The sequence below is a fragment of the Streptopelia decaocto genome (genome assembly GCF_964273445.1).
Source record: "Streptopelia decaocto genome assembly, chromosome: 12".
In the NCBI taxonomy this organism is placed as follows: domain Eukaryota; kingdom Metazoa; phylum Chordata; class Aves; order Columbiformes; family Columbidae; genus Streptopelia; species Streptopelia decaocto.
The window spans coordinates 18,835,079-18,849,014 of NC_138667.1; the positions used below are offsets into that span (position 1 = coordinate 18,835,079).

The 13,936-nt window shown below is 52.7% G+C and overlaps 1 protein-coding gene across 3 annotated transcripts in view; it reads left to right on the forward strand.

Annotated features, from left to right (window-relative positions):
• The window catches only part of SIL1 (SIL1 nucleotide exchange factor), a 100,812-nt gene that overhangs the window by 20,341 nt on the left and 66,535 nt on the right, over window positions 1-13,936 (forward strand). For all 3 annotated transcript variants that reach the window (XM_082063401.1, XM_082063402.1, XM_082063403.1), the window contains exons 3-4: window positions 4,517-4,631; window positions 7,578-7,713. In XM_082063401.1, coding sequence (XP_081919527.1) covers window positions 4,527-4,631; window positions 7,578-7,713 — 241 coding nt within the window. In that variant the 5' untranslated portion in view covers window positions 4,517-4,526. The remainder of the gene's footprint in view (window positions 1-4,516; window positions 4,632-7,577; window positions 7,714-13,936) is intronic.

The window sequence follows — 13,936 nt, forward strand, 5'->3', positions numbered from 1 at the left end:
TCTCGTTCTGCGCCCTCAATCCCAAAATGAGAACAAGGAGTAGCTTATTATTATTATTATTATTATCACTTCCAGTTGGCCATAAAAGCGGAGCCTGGTGAGGGGGCTGGGGAGCTCTCCAGGTTGCTCGTGTGCTCTCCGGAGCAGCGGATCAGAATTCAGATGAGGCTTCAGCTGGATTTATTGGAGCGGCGCGGTGTGCGCGCTGAGCTTTGAGTCGGGACATGAAAGAGCGCTGCGTTCCCAGCAGCAGGAGGCTTTAATGAAACATGTTCCTCTTACTGACTCGCTTTGAACTGTCACCTGTGACTACGGCAGCCGCATCCAGGGGCCGTGCGGCACTTACCGATGCGCAGCCAGTAAAGTCAGTAAAACTGTCCCTGCTAATAGCGAACACAATGGCAGCGCGATTGTTTCTGCGGCTGCCGGTGCGGCCGGGTTTTTTGGAGCTGCAGAGAGAACCTCCCAGAGCATCGCCTGCTCTGATGGGAGCGCCGCTACCGGCAGCAGAGCCTTCTTTGAGCGCCACTTTTTGCTCGTTCCCTAGTACCCGAGGATTATTGGAAGAAGAAACCCACCCAAGGGTTATTTGCGGTCCCGCTGCAGCGGTTCTGGCTCATGTGGGTGCTGCTGGATCCGCAGGACATCCTCAAACCGGAGCAAACGCTCCCGGTGCAGGTGACAGCCACCGCCTGCCTGCTCTGCAGCCTGCAGGGCTTGTTCTAAAAGCGCATCGTACCCGCTCGACAGCATTCGATGTGGAAATCCTGGCGCGCGTCTGTCTCGTCAGGAGGTGTCAGCCTGCGCAGGCTTCTCTCCAGGAGCTTTGAGCCCCTGGGTTTCACTTGGTGACTCCTCTGCCTACCTGGGGCCAAGCGAGCTGCTCCCTGTTGTGCGATAGCACTTCTAGGCGGGGGGAGGTTTGCAGAGCCCGTGCTGCCGTTTGCTGCCAGCCTTCTCGGTACACGTGAGCTCTATTTTTATGGGAGCGCCTGTTTTCTTTCAGCCGCTGCTTTGTTGAAGTTCTTTTTCTTCTTTTTCTCTTTTTATTTCCAGGCTCGCAGGTAAAATTTGAGGGTTACATCTATTTTTCATTATCTCAGTTTTGCTGCTTGTTTTGTAACTGAAAAAAAAACCCCAAACAAACTCACCAAACCCAACAAAATCGAAACCCCACTAAAATTGTTTCCTGTGTGAAAAGCAGCAGTTTGTTGCGAGGTGCGTTGAGGGGAGGACGGAGCATCTTGGGCGGTGTGAGGTTGAGGTTCTGACCGTGGCGTTGGCCAGATGGGCACGTAGATCCGGGTGCAGGTGGAGCGTGAGCCTGCGAATTCTGCTCTGGGTTTCCCAGCTCAGGACGCCGGGGGTTGGTTCGTAGCCTGGTTGCACTCGCAGTGCCCGAGAGAGACGGAGGCTTCGGCCACAGGTTGTCCCTGCCTGTCTGCTGGAAACGGAGAGCTCTCTCCTCCTCCGCCTGGAGTTTCGTAAGGGCTTGTGGGTCCTTGAGGTGGGTCTTTAGGAGAGAGGAGGTGTGGAAGGAGAGCACGGTTTAGTGCTAGAGTCGGGTTATGGTTGCAGTCGATGATCCTGAGCATCTCTTCCAACCAAAACGATTCTGTGATTCTATGATATCAAGGATCAGGTTGGGAATGCAAGGTGGCACTTTCACACGTGGTGTGAATCACAGAATCCCAGAATGTCAGGGGTTGAAGGGCCCTGGAAAGCTCATCCAGTGCAATCCCCCCATGGAGCAGGAACACCCAGATGAGGTTACACAGGAAGGTGTCCAGGCGGGTTGGAATGTCTGCACAGGAGACTCCACAACCCCCCTGGGCAGCCTGGGCCAGGCTCTGGCAGGCTCACCATGAAGAAGTTTCTTCTCAAGTTTAAGTGGAACCTCCTGTGTTCCAGTTTGCACCCATTGCCCCTTGTCCTGTCACTGGTTGTCACCAGAAGAGCCTGGCTTCATCCTCCTGACACTCCCCCTTTCCATATTGATCCCCATGAATGAGTCCCCCCTCAGTCTCCTCTTGTCCAGCTCCAGAGCCCCAGCTCCCTTAGCCTTTCCTCACACGGGAGATGCTCCACTCCCTTAAAATTCAGCAGTGGAACTCGTTGCTGAGGGATGCTGTGGGTGTTGAAAGTCCAGATCTGCTCCAGAAGCAATTAATGGGAAAAACAAAACCCCAGTTGATCTGGATTTGAGTTCAAAGATAGAGGCTGCTCTTCAGGAAGACCCTGGCTCAGGAGATTTTGGAAGATGCAGAAATGTGTCAGATTTATTACTATTCATGCTCCCTGCTCTGCTGCTTTTTCCTAGTTGCCCACCACTGACCAGCGTGTTGTGGTCTTTTGCCTTTTCCTGGTAAAACAAAAACCAAGCAGGAAGGGGCAGAAGTAACAGAATGGAGTGGGGAGAGCAGACAGCAGCAAAGGGGTGGAAGGAGAGGACTCCACTCTCTCCATGTCCCCAAAGTCTTTTTGGAGGATAGAATCACAGAGTCATTTAAGTTGGAAAAGCCCCTCAAGATCATTGAGTCCAACCATAACTGACCCCTGGCACTGCCTCATGTCCTTGAGAACCTCATGTCCGTCTGTCCAGCCCTCCAGGGATGGTGACTCCAGCACTGCCCTGGGCAGCCTGTTCCAATGCCCCACAGCCCTTTGGGGAAGAAATTGTTCCCCACATCCAACCTCAACCTCCCCTGGCGCAACTTGAGGCCGTTTCCTCTGCTCCTGGCGCTTGCTGCTCGGGAGAAGGTCCTTTGGTGGCAGAGCTGGTGTTGGCTGTGCCCATGAGCCTATTTTCTGCTCTGTGGGTTAGAAGATGGTTGTTGCATCAAGTGAGGAAAAAAAATCTGCGCTGATGGGCTGTCCTTATGGACAGCAGAGACAGAAAGATATTTCGGACTGAGTGTATGGGAGGAAATTCTTTAAAACCTGGACAGGAGTAGGAGCAGACTTGATAGAGTGATGAGTAATGAAGGAGTGTTTGAACGGAACTAATCAGTCCCATCTTCTTGCAAAAGACCTCATTTAGTTTAATTTAGCAGTGTGTAAATTTAGAGCCTGTCAAAGGCAGCTCCTCTCCAGCCCCTGTGCTGGCGCCTGCTCTGTCCCCAGCCCAGCCCTGGGCGTGGGTTTGGAGCCTTGTGGTGCGAAGGCAGCGGGGACATGGTGTGTGTGGGGACGCGTGGAGCGATGGGGACATGGTGTGTGTGGGGACGCACGGAGCGATGGGGACACGGTGTGTGTGGGGACGCATGGAGTGATGGGGACGTGGTGTGCGTGGGGACTCACGGAGCGATGGGGACATGGTGTGCATGAGGACGCGTGGGGTGATGGGGACACGATGTGCGTGGGGACACGATGTATGTGGGGACACACAGGGCGATGGGGACACGATGTGCATGGGGACACACGGAGCAATGGGGACATAGTGCGCGTGGGGACACATGGAGCGATGGGGACACGGTGGGCGTGGGGATGCACGGAGTGATGGGGACACACAGGGCGATGGGGACACAGCGTGCGTGGGGATGCAGGGAGTGATGGGGACACGGTGTGCGTGGGGACACAGGGAGCGATGGGGTCACAGGGAGCGATGGGGACACGGTGTGCGTGGGAACGCAGGGAGCGATGGGGTCACAGGGAGTGATGGGGACACGGTGTGCGTGGGGATGCGGGGAGGGATGGGGACACGGTGTGCGTGGGAACGCAGGGAGCGATGGGGTCACAGGGAGCGATGGGGACACGGTGTGCGTGGGGATGCGGGGAGCGATGGGGACACGGTGTGCGTGGGGACGCAGGGAGCGATGGGGACGCATGGGGCGATGGGGACACATGGAGCAATGGGAACACAGTGTGCATGGGGATGCACAGGGCGATGGGGACATGAGCTCCGTGCCAGCGGGACTGGCAGCCCCAAGAGCAGGACCCTTTTTCTCCCCTGTGTCTGGTTCGGTGGGTGCTCTGTGGTGGTCGGGCACTCGGAGCGCCAGGGGAAGCCCTGGCCCTCCAGGAACCACCAGCAAACCTTGCTCACCCCTGCAAAACGTTGTTTTCCTCGAGCAAAGCCCACGTGTGGACCTCAATAAACTCCTGATCCTTTGACGGCTGGTAGATTTGTGTAATTTGAATTAACGCAGCTACTTCTGTGCTTAAAATGAGGCACAGGCAGAAAAAGCCTTTGAAGGTTTGAACTGATTTTTAGATTTCCTCGTCGTTGTCATCCATGGCACTGACAAAATTATTTTAAACAAGACTTGCAGGTCTCTGTGTTTTCCCGCAGACATATAAGCCCCTGTGGGGTCACTATAAGCCACTTTGTTGTTACCTGTCATAAACTCCATCAGCACTAAAATCGGCACCTCTTGCTGCCCCGCGCGCTAACACCTTGAGGTGTTGCGTTGCATCCCGAACCCCCGCTGTGTTGCAAAATGTCACATAAAGAATACTGAAACCTGTGAAAACATGGCCTAAAACACAGCTGGTTGTGTTTTTCTTTGTATTTTAGGCTGGCGGTGATGTCTCACTGGGCTGGTCTCCTCTCCGCCGCTGCCAAAGTCAACCTGCTGCTGTTGCTGGTTTCCGCGGTGTTTTCCTGGCCAAGCCGAAGCGACAGAGTTCCCGTAAGTGTCGGCTGCTCCAGCCGAGCATTGTGCTCGCAAAGGGTTGTCTGGGTCCCCTCTGCTCAGCAGCGGCTCTGCAGTAACGTCTCAGAGGGGCTGCACCCCAGGAAATCCAGAATGCGCTCGATCCGGCGAGTCTGCGACGGTAACAGTGCAACTTGAGGAGCTCTCTTGTTGCTGGGTGTCACTTTTTCTACTTGGAGTTGTCACACGTTTCCCCCGTGGCAAGAGGCAGAGCTAGTTTTGTGGCGAGAAGAAGGGAGATGTCCTCGATTAGGTTCCTACCGGTGCCCCTGTTGAGTCGGGCTTAGAAGAGCCTCTGCTCAGGTCCCTGCATCCCGCGTGTGCGGATTTTGCTCCTTGCAGCGTTATTGCGGAGCTGCAGTTGCTGTGGGCCCCTTTGCACTTGTACGAGTGTGCAAAACAAAGCCCGTGTGGGTTCTCCTCCCAAGCACGGTGCCCGACCAGCAGGTCTGGAAGGTGTCCTGGAGCTGGCACGGGACACGCTCTGCGGCAGCAGACTGGTTTGGGGTTAGTTCAGTTAACGCTGTGGCTTTCAACAGGGGGAGTTGCAGCAGCACTGGCCTGGGGATCACCGGTCCCCGTGTCCCTGGACATGGGCTCCCACCTTTGCGTTGCAGCTCGCTGGTGTGTGAGTGGTGTGATGCTGTTTTCTGGGGGCTGTTTAAACACACGGGCCCACCTGGAGTCGCGTAGCAATGAGATAACTCATTGTTATTTCGGGGAGGGAGAGGAGGAGGCTGGAGCGGAGTCACCCAGCGGGACAACAGCCACCCAGGGCCAGGGGCCCGAATTGTCTCTGAGGGGCAGGCAGGATTCATGCAATTTTGGGTTCGCTTTCCCACCACCCCCCTTACACCGGCTCTGTGCTGGGTCCATGGGGACATCCCTCCTCTATCGCACACACACTGGGGGTTGTCTCCAACCCTCCCCGCTGAGGCTCTTCAGCTTATTTCAGACTGATAAAGCAAAGAGGTTTTTCACTTCTTGTGCTTTAGAAAACATCTTTCTTTCTACTATTGAAATTATAGAAACAAACCAAAAAGGATTCTACCTAATTTCTATGTAAATAAACAATCGCTTGTGTGGTGTTGCCTATTTTTGCCAGAAATATTAATGAAAACGGGTATTGCAAAGGAACTGTGGCCAAGCAGTGGCAGTAACGTTTAACCGAACCGAGTCACATCCCTTTATCCTCACGGAATGTTTAGGCCGTGGCACTTCTCTGAAGCAGAGCCAGTAAACATCAGCCATCTCCATTATGTGTTTGAGCAGATAGAGCACTTGGAGGCCTGTTGGTAAATTTACAGTGGCCCGTATCGTTAAGTCCCTCTTGGATAATAATATAACAGCGTAAATAAGCCGAGTAATAACTGCTCTGACTCATTTATTTTAGTCCTGTTGAGTCTTGGCTCAGAAAATGTTAACATTGATTTTCATCTGCAGAACCTGGCTTTGTACGTTTGTTATTGTTACTGAGCTTTAACCATTTGTCATAGTTTTAACAATTCCAAGCCTCTGATGCACTAAGTGAAAGCAGCAGCCGAGCTGTTTCCGCATGTGTTTCTCAAATTTCCATCCCTTCGGACAGATGAAATCAAACCGTTCCGCGGGCTTGTCAGCCGTCCTGCGCGTCACCACCGTCAGCACTAACCGTGTGTGATTTGCTCAGGGTGATGTTTCCCTTGCTCAGGATCACTCTCCTAGGCTGGGTAATGGGTATTTATATGCAAAGCACCCAGATTCTGCCAGAAAATATATACGTGTTTTTAACAACGGGTGGAAGAAGTGAAGGCAGAACATGGCCTAAAGTTTCCAGTTCACCTCCTAATTAACTTCTTTTTGTTTCCCTGTGAAAACTTTCTAAGGGTTACTATCAAAACACTTCATGAAGCGAGCTGTAACTCTTCTAATTGCCAACAATTAGGAATAATCTTTCCCTATAGGCTGGTGATGTGGAATTATTCAGCGGTGTCACCCTTGGCGATACCAGCAGCTGATAACGGCGCCGTCTGGACCATTACCCAGCGTATCTGTTCTGGGCAAACCAGAGCAGCACGGACCAGCTTCCCGAGCGCTTAACCGCCTCGTGAGAGGCAGCGCGGGGTCGTTACTCACTCTGCACTGTATAATTTCACCCCTCGCGGTTTTACGCGACTCCCGCAGCTCCCTGGGGAGACTCTGCGATGAGCAGCGAGGTTTCTGTTGCAATGAGCAGCGAGGTTTCCCTCGCAGCAAGGAGGATTTTCCTGTTTCATCCTCGTTTTTTCCCGTTGCGCGCGGCCCCGGCCGATCCGCTGCACCCCCAGGTAGCGGCTGGTGATGGAATCGCTGCCTCGTTGTTTTAAGAGACTTCGAGGACACTGGGTAAAGAAAAGGATGTTGGCGTTTTTATCGCGTGGGCAATTCAGTGTGTTTTCCTATTTTGGAAGCAGCTGAACTGTTTTAGCTGAAATCTTCTCCAAGCCTGAAATAAGTGCATTTAGGGAAAGAAAAAAATATATATATAAAACCCAACAAGCCAAGGCTTGAGGCGTTCCACTCGTGTGGAAAATTCCAGCTGAAAAAGTGAAGTTTGACATATTTTTAGGTGAGGGAAAACAGGGTCTTACAACGTTACACAACCCTAATAATAGTCAGGGCTCCTGGCTCTGGTGTGATATAGGTGAGGCTTTGTAAAAGCTTGTTTTAAACCTGCAGCCTGGAATAGGAAATAAGCCGCGTTGCTTTGTTCAGCACAAATGTCATGCTAGTTATGCGTGTTTAACCTTTAATATACTTTAAAACTAAATTTAACCATGTGGAAAGAATCTTGGATGTCAAAAAACCAAAATCTGCTGGCGGTGGAAAAAATTTTGTATCCTCAGCCGGCACTAAATTACCCAGATACAATTGCTAATGAGCTGAATCTCTTCTGTCCAAAAGGAGTTTGCCCTCACAAAAATAGAAGAGAGCGACACGAAAGGTGACAGCGGGAAGGAGCCGGTGACAGAAGACGATGCTGATCCTGAGGACCTGGAGGTGTTTTACCCCACACATCAGTGGCAAACCATCCGGCCAGGTAACGTGCTGCTGCCTGTCGCCAGCGTTCCGGCGCCACGGCAGCCTTGCAGAACCACCCCATTGTTCCCATGACAATGTGTTATTTGCTGGTGTTCAGGTGAAGAGATGTGGACCTGGGACCGGAGACCATCCCCGGCCTGGCGAGTGGGTGCTCAAGTGCGTTGGGTTCCCTGGCGCAGGTGGAGGGGCTGACGGTCACGTCGGAGGTGCTGATGTGTCTCTGCCACCAGCTCCAAACCCCTTTTTCTCTTTGTGCGCTTGTCAAGGGACAGAGTTTATAACATGCCAGGTCTGCTGTGCGAAACGCTGCTCGGTGCTGATCTGATCCAGGCTCCTCGGTGTAACGCTGCACAGTGTTTTAACAACGGGCTTTCTGTTCCTTGGCTGTTGGAAATCCAGCTTTTATCCCCATCTGTCCATCCCACAAAAAACATCTTCCTTTTTATTTTTGGTTGGTATCTTTTATTAGACGTGAATGGGACGTGTGTGGTGAGAAAACACCGGTGAGCAGGTGGCTTTGCTGCAAAAAGCCCTGTGCTGGGAAGGGCTCTGGAGAGGATGAGCGCGGTTAAACACACACAGGTGCGTGTGTGCGCACATGTTTTGGCAATTAGGATGATCAGTAAGGCTGCCTCTGGGGTCTGGGGCCAGGTATTTAATCCACTTGTGCTTTGGTGTCCTTATGTATATGCAGGTGTAATACCTTCCCGCCTCAGAAGGGTGAACTAAGTGGTAATTAATTTGTATAAAGTGCTCTGAATTGAAAAGAGCTTTACCCTGTGCTCAGTATAGTCGCTGAAAGTATAAATATGGGATCCATTTGCCTTGAAATTCCTGCCAGATAGAGCAGAATGACTATTCCAAGTGTAAATCTTTGTATAGCATAAAAGTCTAGCAAAAGCTCTTAAATTTCACGAAGCTGCGGTATATACTTATATTCCATTTTTGTACCATTATGTATGGAAGGCGTGTGGTGTCCCTGCTTAGTATTCAGACTGGCGGATCGCCCCTCCTTGTTGAAGCAGAATATGGATATTCTTGCAGTCGTTACAGTTGTCATTGCTGGGTTTGTTCTCCATTGCTGGGTGTCTTGTTCCACTTCATTTCTGCAGCAGCTCCACGCTGGGCTGTGGAAGGGGGGTCTCAGCGGCTCTATTTCTCTGCCCGCCCCCGTGCTGTCTGCCCTTGTGTCCCCGCAGCAAACGGGGCCAGTCTTTGCGGGGAAACAGGAGTTTGGATTTGGAATCTGGATCCTTGATTTTGAACAGCGGAAGGGAGCTCAGAGTCGTGTTTCCCCCTGTCACGCTCCCATTCCATCTTATTTCTGTTCTCAGCTCAACGCAGGATCTTGATGCTTCTGTCTGGTCCCACAGTTGCTTTTCTTTTATACATATATTTCCAGTTGTACTCGGCTGTTTTCCCAGTTCCTTCTTGCTAATTGCATCAAACTGCGTTTCCACCGAGACTGCAGCAGTGTCACCAACCTGTAACCTGTCACATCTCCCCACCTAATTCGATTGTTATTGTAGATGTACCGCTGCTCCGTGCGGCCGTTCCCTCGCTGCCTGCGATGTGAGTGGGGTTTTGATCAAGCGCTTTCTGGCGCTCGGAGCACGCTTCAAACTGCTGGAGGCAGCTGGATGCAAACACAGAGAGACAGGCACCCTGAGAGCTCTGCTGCCTGTGATCGGGAAGCCAGCACATCAGCTGTCTCCTGTGCCAGCCAGCCGGGCGCTGATGGGCTGCGGGAAGGTGGCTGAAACTTCACCAACTCCTTTAACACTTTGTTAGGCATCGCTTCTTCTGCACTCGGCACTCAATAATGCACCAGGCGCGGCGGAGTTTGACAGAAAGGATACGTGCGCCTTGGAAAGCCTCCCAGCACCTCCATTATTACATTTTTTGTGTTATCTGAGGAAACGAAGGCTACATCTGCAGGGCTTTTCGCCGTGTTCTTGGTTGTTGAACTTGCAGGCTACGTGGGTGTTAGCGAGCGGGCTTGCGGTGTCCTCTGAGCTCACACCACGGCTCGTGCTCAGGTGGCTGTTCCACCGCAGGCAGAATGTTTTTTGCGGTTCTGCTTTCTCCGATGTGTTTTTTCCCTCTCTGAATGTGCTTTCCGCAGTGCCAGCACCCTTGTGAGCCCCTGGAGGAAGACAGCAGAGGTGGCTGCGTTTGTTCTGCTTACGTTGAGCTGTTGCAGGCGCGGGAGGTGAGTCCGTCAGCGCACAGGAGCACCCAATGGCTTTTCAAGGTGGTCTTGCCTGATGGTTGTGGCAACCAGAGGCTGGTGCTTAGTGTGCGGGATGGCAGAGGTGAGTGGAAGGATTGGACGGTGTCGATGGTCTTCTCTTGACAGTTTTCATGGGGCTTCTGTATATAAAAGCATTTCTTCCGTGTTTCCAAGTGACCTCAAAGCGGCTGTGCAAAGTTCTAGAGCACGTGAAGGCTTCATTTCCTGGGAAATTCCTGCTTTTGTGATTTGGGCACCTTGTGTCCCTCTGTTTTACTTATAATTTCTGGTGATGGTGGAAGGTTGGATTGTTCTGACCATGTATTCATATCACTGACCAGCAGATTTTGCACCTGATGTTAGGGTCAGAAGCGGCTCCTCTGGGAAGCCATCGCTGTGAACATTAAGGAAAAGGATCTAAGAGGCAAGGGTTTAAATGAGAAAGAGAAGGGGGTTAACTGACCCCGGGGCGCCGCGTGTCTGCAGACGGCTCTGCCGTGTCCACCCCAGCGGCACTTTCCTGCTCTCCGACACGGCAGAAACTCCCTGGCCGGTTCCTCAGGTGACAGTTGGAATTAACATGTCCAGTTTCCAAACCCGGATGAACCAAGCGAGAACCTCATCTGCCCTAACTATCTGTGTGCTTTCCGTTTGAGAGAAGCCCACAGCAGGGCACAGAAAAACTTCCTTTGGTCCAGAGCAGCTCCCTGCAGACCCGGGAAATGGAGCAAAATCTTGCACCGGTGACTGAAAAGTTGCAGCGTTGGATCTCTCAGGTTTGGACGGCATGTTTCGGTGTCTAGCCGGGCAGAGCATCCATTGCAGGAGCTGGGCTTGCCCATAACTTTTGCTGTGGTTAATCTTCTGGCTTGCAGAGCTCTGTGCTGATACCTGCAGCTACTCTGTGGCGTTCGTACCGTTCAGAGTCATTTTCCTAAGTGCCTAATTATATTGCAGTTAAAAAATAAGAAGCCTTGACTGCCGCTGTTGATCAAACTGCCGGAGTGAAGCTGATGTGAGCGTGCTGTTGTTGCTGCTTCTGCAAAGATGAGACCATTTTATGTTCAGCAGGGAGCCGATGATACATTGCTTAGCATTTAAATATCCATGGCTGCAGCTTCCCAGGGTCTTCGGGCTGCTTTCCCTGCCTTTGCTGTTCCTACTTGTCTCAGGTCTCCTTTGCTGCACAAACAAGGTTTTACATGTATGGAAACGCAGTTCTCAAAGAAAGCGTTCCCTTGGGGAGGTAATTTCAGAAGCCGCTTTGATGGACTTTGTGTGGCTTGACTAGAAAGAGCAGGACTCCGGATGGGGCATAACTCAGTCTGGTTTCATCGCCGATCTTTGTCTTTCAAGAGGTTTCAGCGTCGGAGCGACGCGGCGCTGCTGGCAGCCAAGGAGAGGTGTTTGGAGCTGGAGGAGAAGGTGCTGGCAGCAGGATCCGTCCCTTGGTGCGCAGTCCCGTGCGGATGCTGCTGTTCCTTTGCTCAGCTCCTGCTGCTCGCGGGACGTCCTGACCTGCACCGCTCCTGCTAATTGCTGTGCTCAATTAATGAACCTGTCCGAACCATTGCTTTCTGGGTGACCTAGACCTAACTCAAACACTTATGTGCAGGTCTCTGAAATATTTATGTCAGCACGGGCAAGAGAGGGCTGTGAAATACGGCATTAAACCACCAGGGTATGCTTGTTTTTGCAAAGCTTGACGTGTGTAATCCAGGAAATCGGAGCCTCATCAGATCAGCTCAGATTTGCATGAAGAGGGAAGGCAAATGAGATTTTAAAAACCTCATTTATACCACATGAAATGCTGTTTTTAGGTTTTTTTTTAGTAAAATAACTTGCTACGGATGTGTAGAGGGGAAAAATCTCAAGTGTGGGACAGGGAGAGCTGCAGGGTGATTAGAGCAGGTAGGAAAGCCCAGGCAGTCTTGGGAGCAGTTGCGGACATTTGGCGCTTGGAGGTGGAGTTCTGGCCACCAACAGCTCTCCCTCTGCTTCTTTCCATCTGACCTCTCGCAGATGAGGCTTTTGATGTCTCAAATGTATCTCATGCCTGTCCTGTTAATTACTGTGTGCCTTCGTGCCCTCCTCTCCCGGCTTCCCCGTCCCCGTGGGCTTATTTGACTTCTCTCCTCGTCATGCTGGCTTGTGCTTAATTCCTCCGTACACTGGGAGTCGGCTGTGGCAGAGGTGCGGGGCTGGAGCTCACGTGCTGCACCAGGCTCTGGCGCGGGGCACTGCAGGGCACACATGTAAAATAAACCCGGTTCTCTGTGCCTCGCTCCTCTCAGAGGGATAATGGTGTTTGCTGCCTGTTGTGGGCAGGACCAGGGCTGCTCCAGAGACGCCTGGGGAGCCTGCGGACGGGAGGTGTCAGCGCCGCTGTTTGAGCAGGGGAGGTGTGAAGCACGCCAGCTTAGGGATGTGGAAATACCGACTGTGTGTGCGTCTTTCCCTCTGGCTCAGCTGGGAGCAGCGCTGTCACCGTCTCCAGCCTTTCTCTGCGTTAGCCACTTGGATTTTCTTTACCGGCAGGTTCCCAGAGCTGGGGAGTCACAGGATGGTCCTTCTCACGCCATCTCCCTTCAGCGCACACAAGGGCAGCGGGGAGCAGGACGGTGTCCACACAGGGTGCCAGGGGAGGTGATGCTGGGAGCATCGTAGCCCTGGACCTGTATAGTCAAACCTCTTGTGAAACAGCAGTGAATCACAGAGTCACAGAATGTGAGGGGTTGGAAGGGCCCTGGAAAGCTCATCCAGTGCAATCCCCCCATGGAGCAGGAACACCCAGATGAGGTTACACAGGAAGGTGTCCAGGCGGGTTGGAATGTCTGCACAGAAGGAGACTCCACAACCCCCCTGGGCAGCCTGGGCCAGGCTCTGCCACCCTCATCGGGAACAAGTTTCTTCTCAAATTTAAGTGGAACCTCCTGTGTTCCAGTTTGCAGCCATTGCCCCTTGTCCTGTCACTGGTTGTCACCAGAAGAGCCTGGCTCCATCCTCCTGACACTCCCCCTTTCCATATTGATCCCCAGGAATGAGTCCCCCCTCAGTGTCCTCTTGTCCAGCTCCAGAGCCCCAGCTCCCTCAGCCTTTCCTCACACGGGAGATGCTCCACTCCCTGCAGCATCTTGGTGGCTGTGCTGGACTCTCTGCAGCAGTTCCCTGTCCTGCTGGAACTGAGGGGCCACAACTGGACACAATATTCCAGGTGTGGTCTCCCCAGGGCAGAGCAGAGGGGCAGGAGAACCTCTCTGACCTACTGACCACCCCCTTCTAACCCACCCCAGGTCCCATTGGCTTCCTGGCCACAAGGGCCCAGTGCTGGCTCATGGTCACCCTGCTGTCCCCAGGACCCCCAGGTCCCTTTCCCCTACGCTGCTCTCTAATAGGTCATTCCCCAACTTACACTGGAACCTGGGGTTGTTCCTGCCCAGATTCAAGACTCTACACTTGCCCTTGTCATATTTCATTACATTTTTCCCGCCCAGCTCTCCAGCCTGTCCAGGTCTCTGATGGCAGCACAGCTTCCAGTGTCACCCACTGCTCCCAGCTTGGTGTCACCAGCAAACCTGCTCACAGTGCATGTTGGTGAGCTGGGCCCTGGGGCACAACGCCGGCCTTGCCGGGGAGGGTAGAGCTGCAGAGCCTTCACCTTTCACTAACAAATGGGAAAGCACAGCAAATAACAGAAATTTATAGCCCGGTAACTGAACTCCCACATTATAAAAACACTCCTCCTCTAATTTGACGAGTGTAGCAATGCAGTTTTGATTATATATTTTGTAGCATGTTGTAAATTCAGTGTGTATGTTTTTAAATTTTAATGATGTGAGACCTCAGAACTGTGCAGCTCCTGGAACGGAATCATTCCTGGGAGCTGGGCAGCAGTGGCTGGCTGTGTGTCAGTGCCCTTGGTGTGCAGGCTGTGGGTGAGCGGGGGCCGGGGCCGCTGGCCGTGCGCCGTGTTCTGCTGGGCCCACGC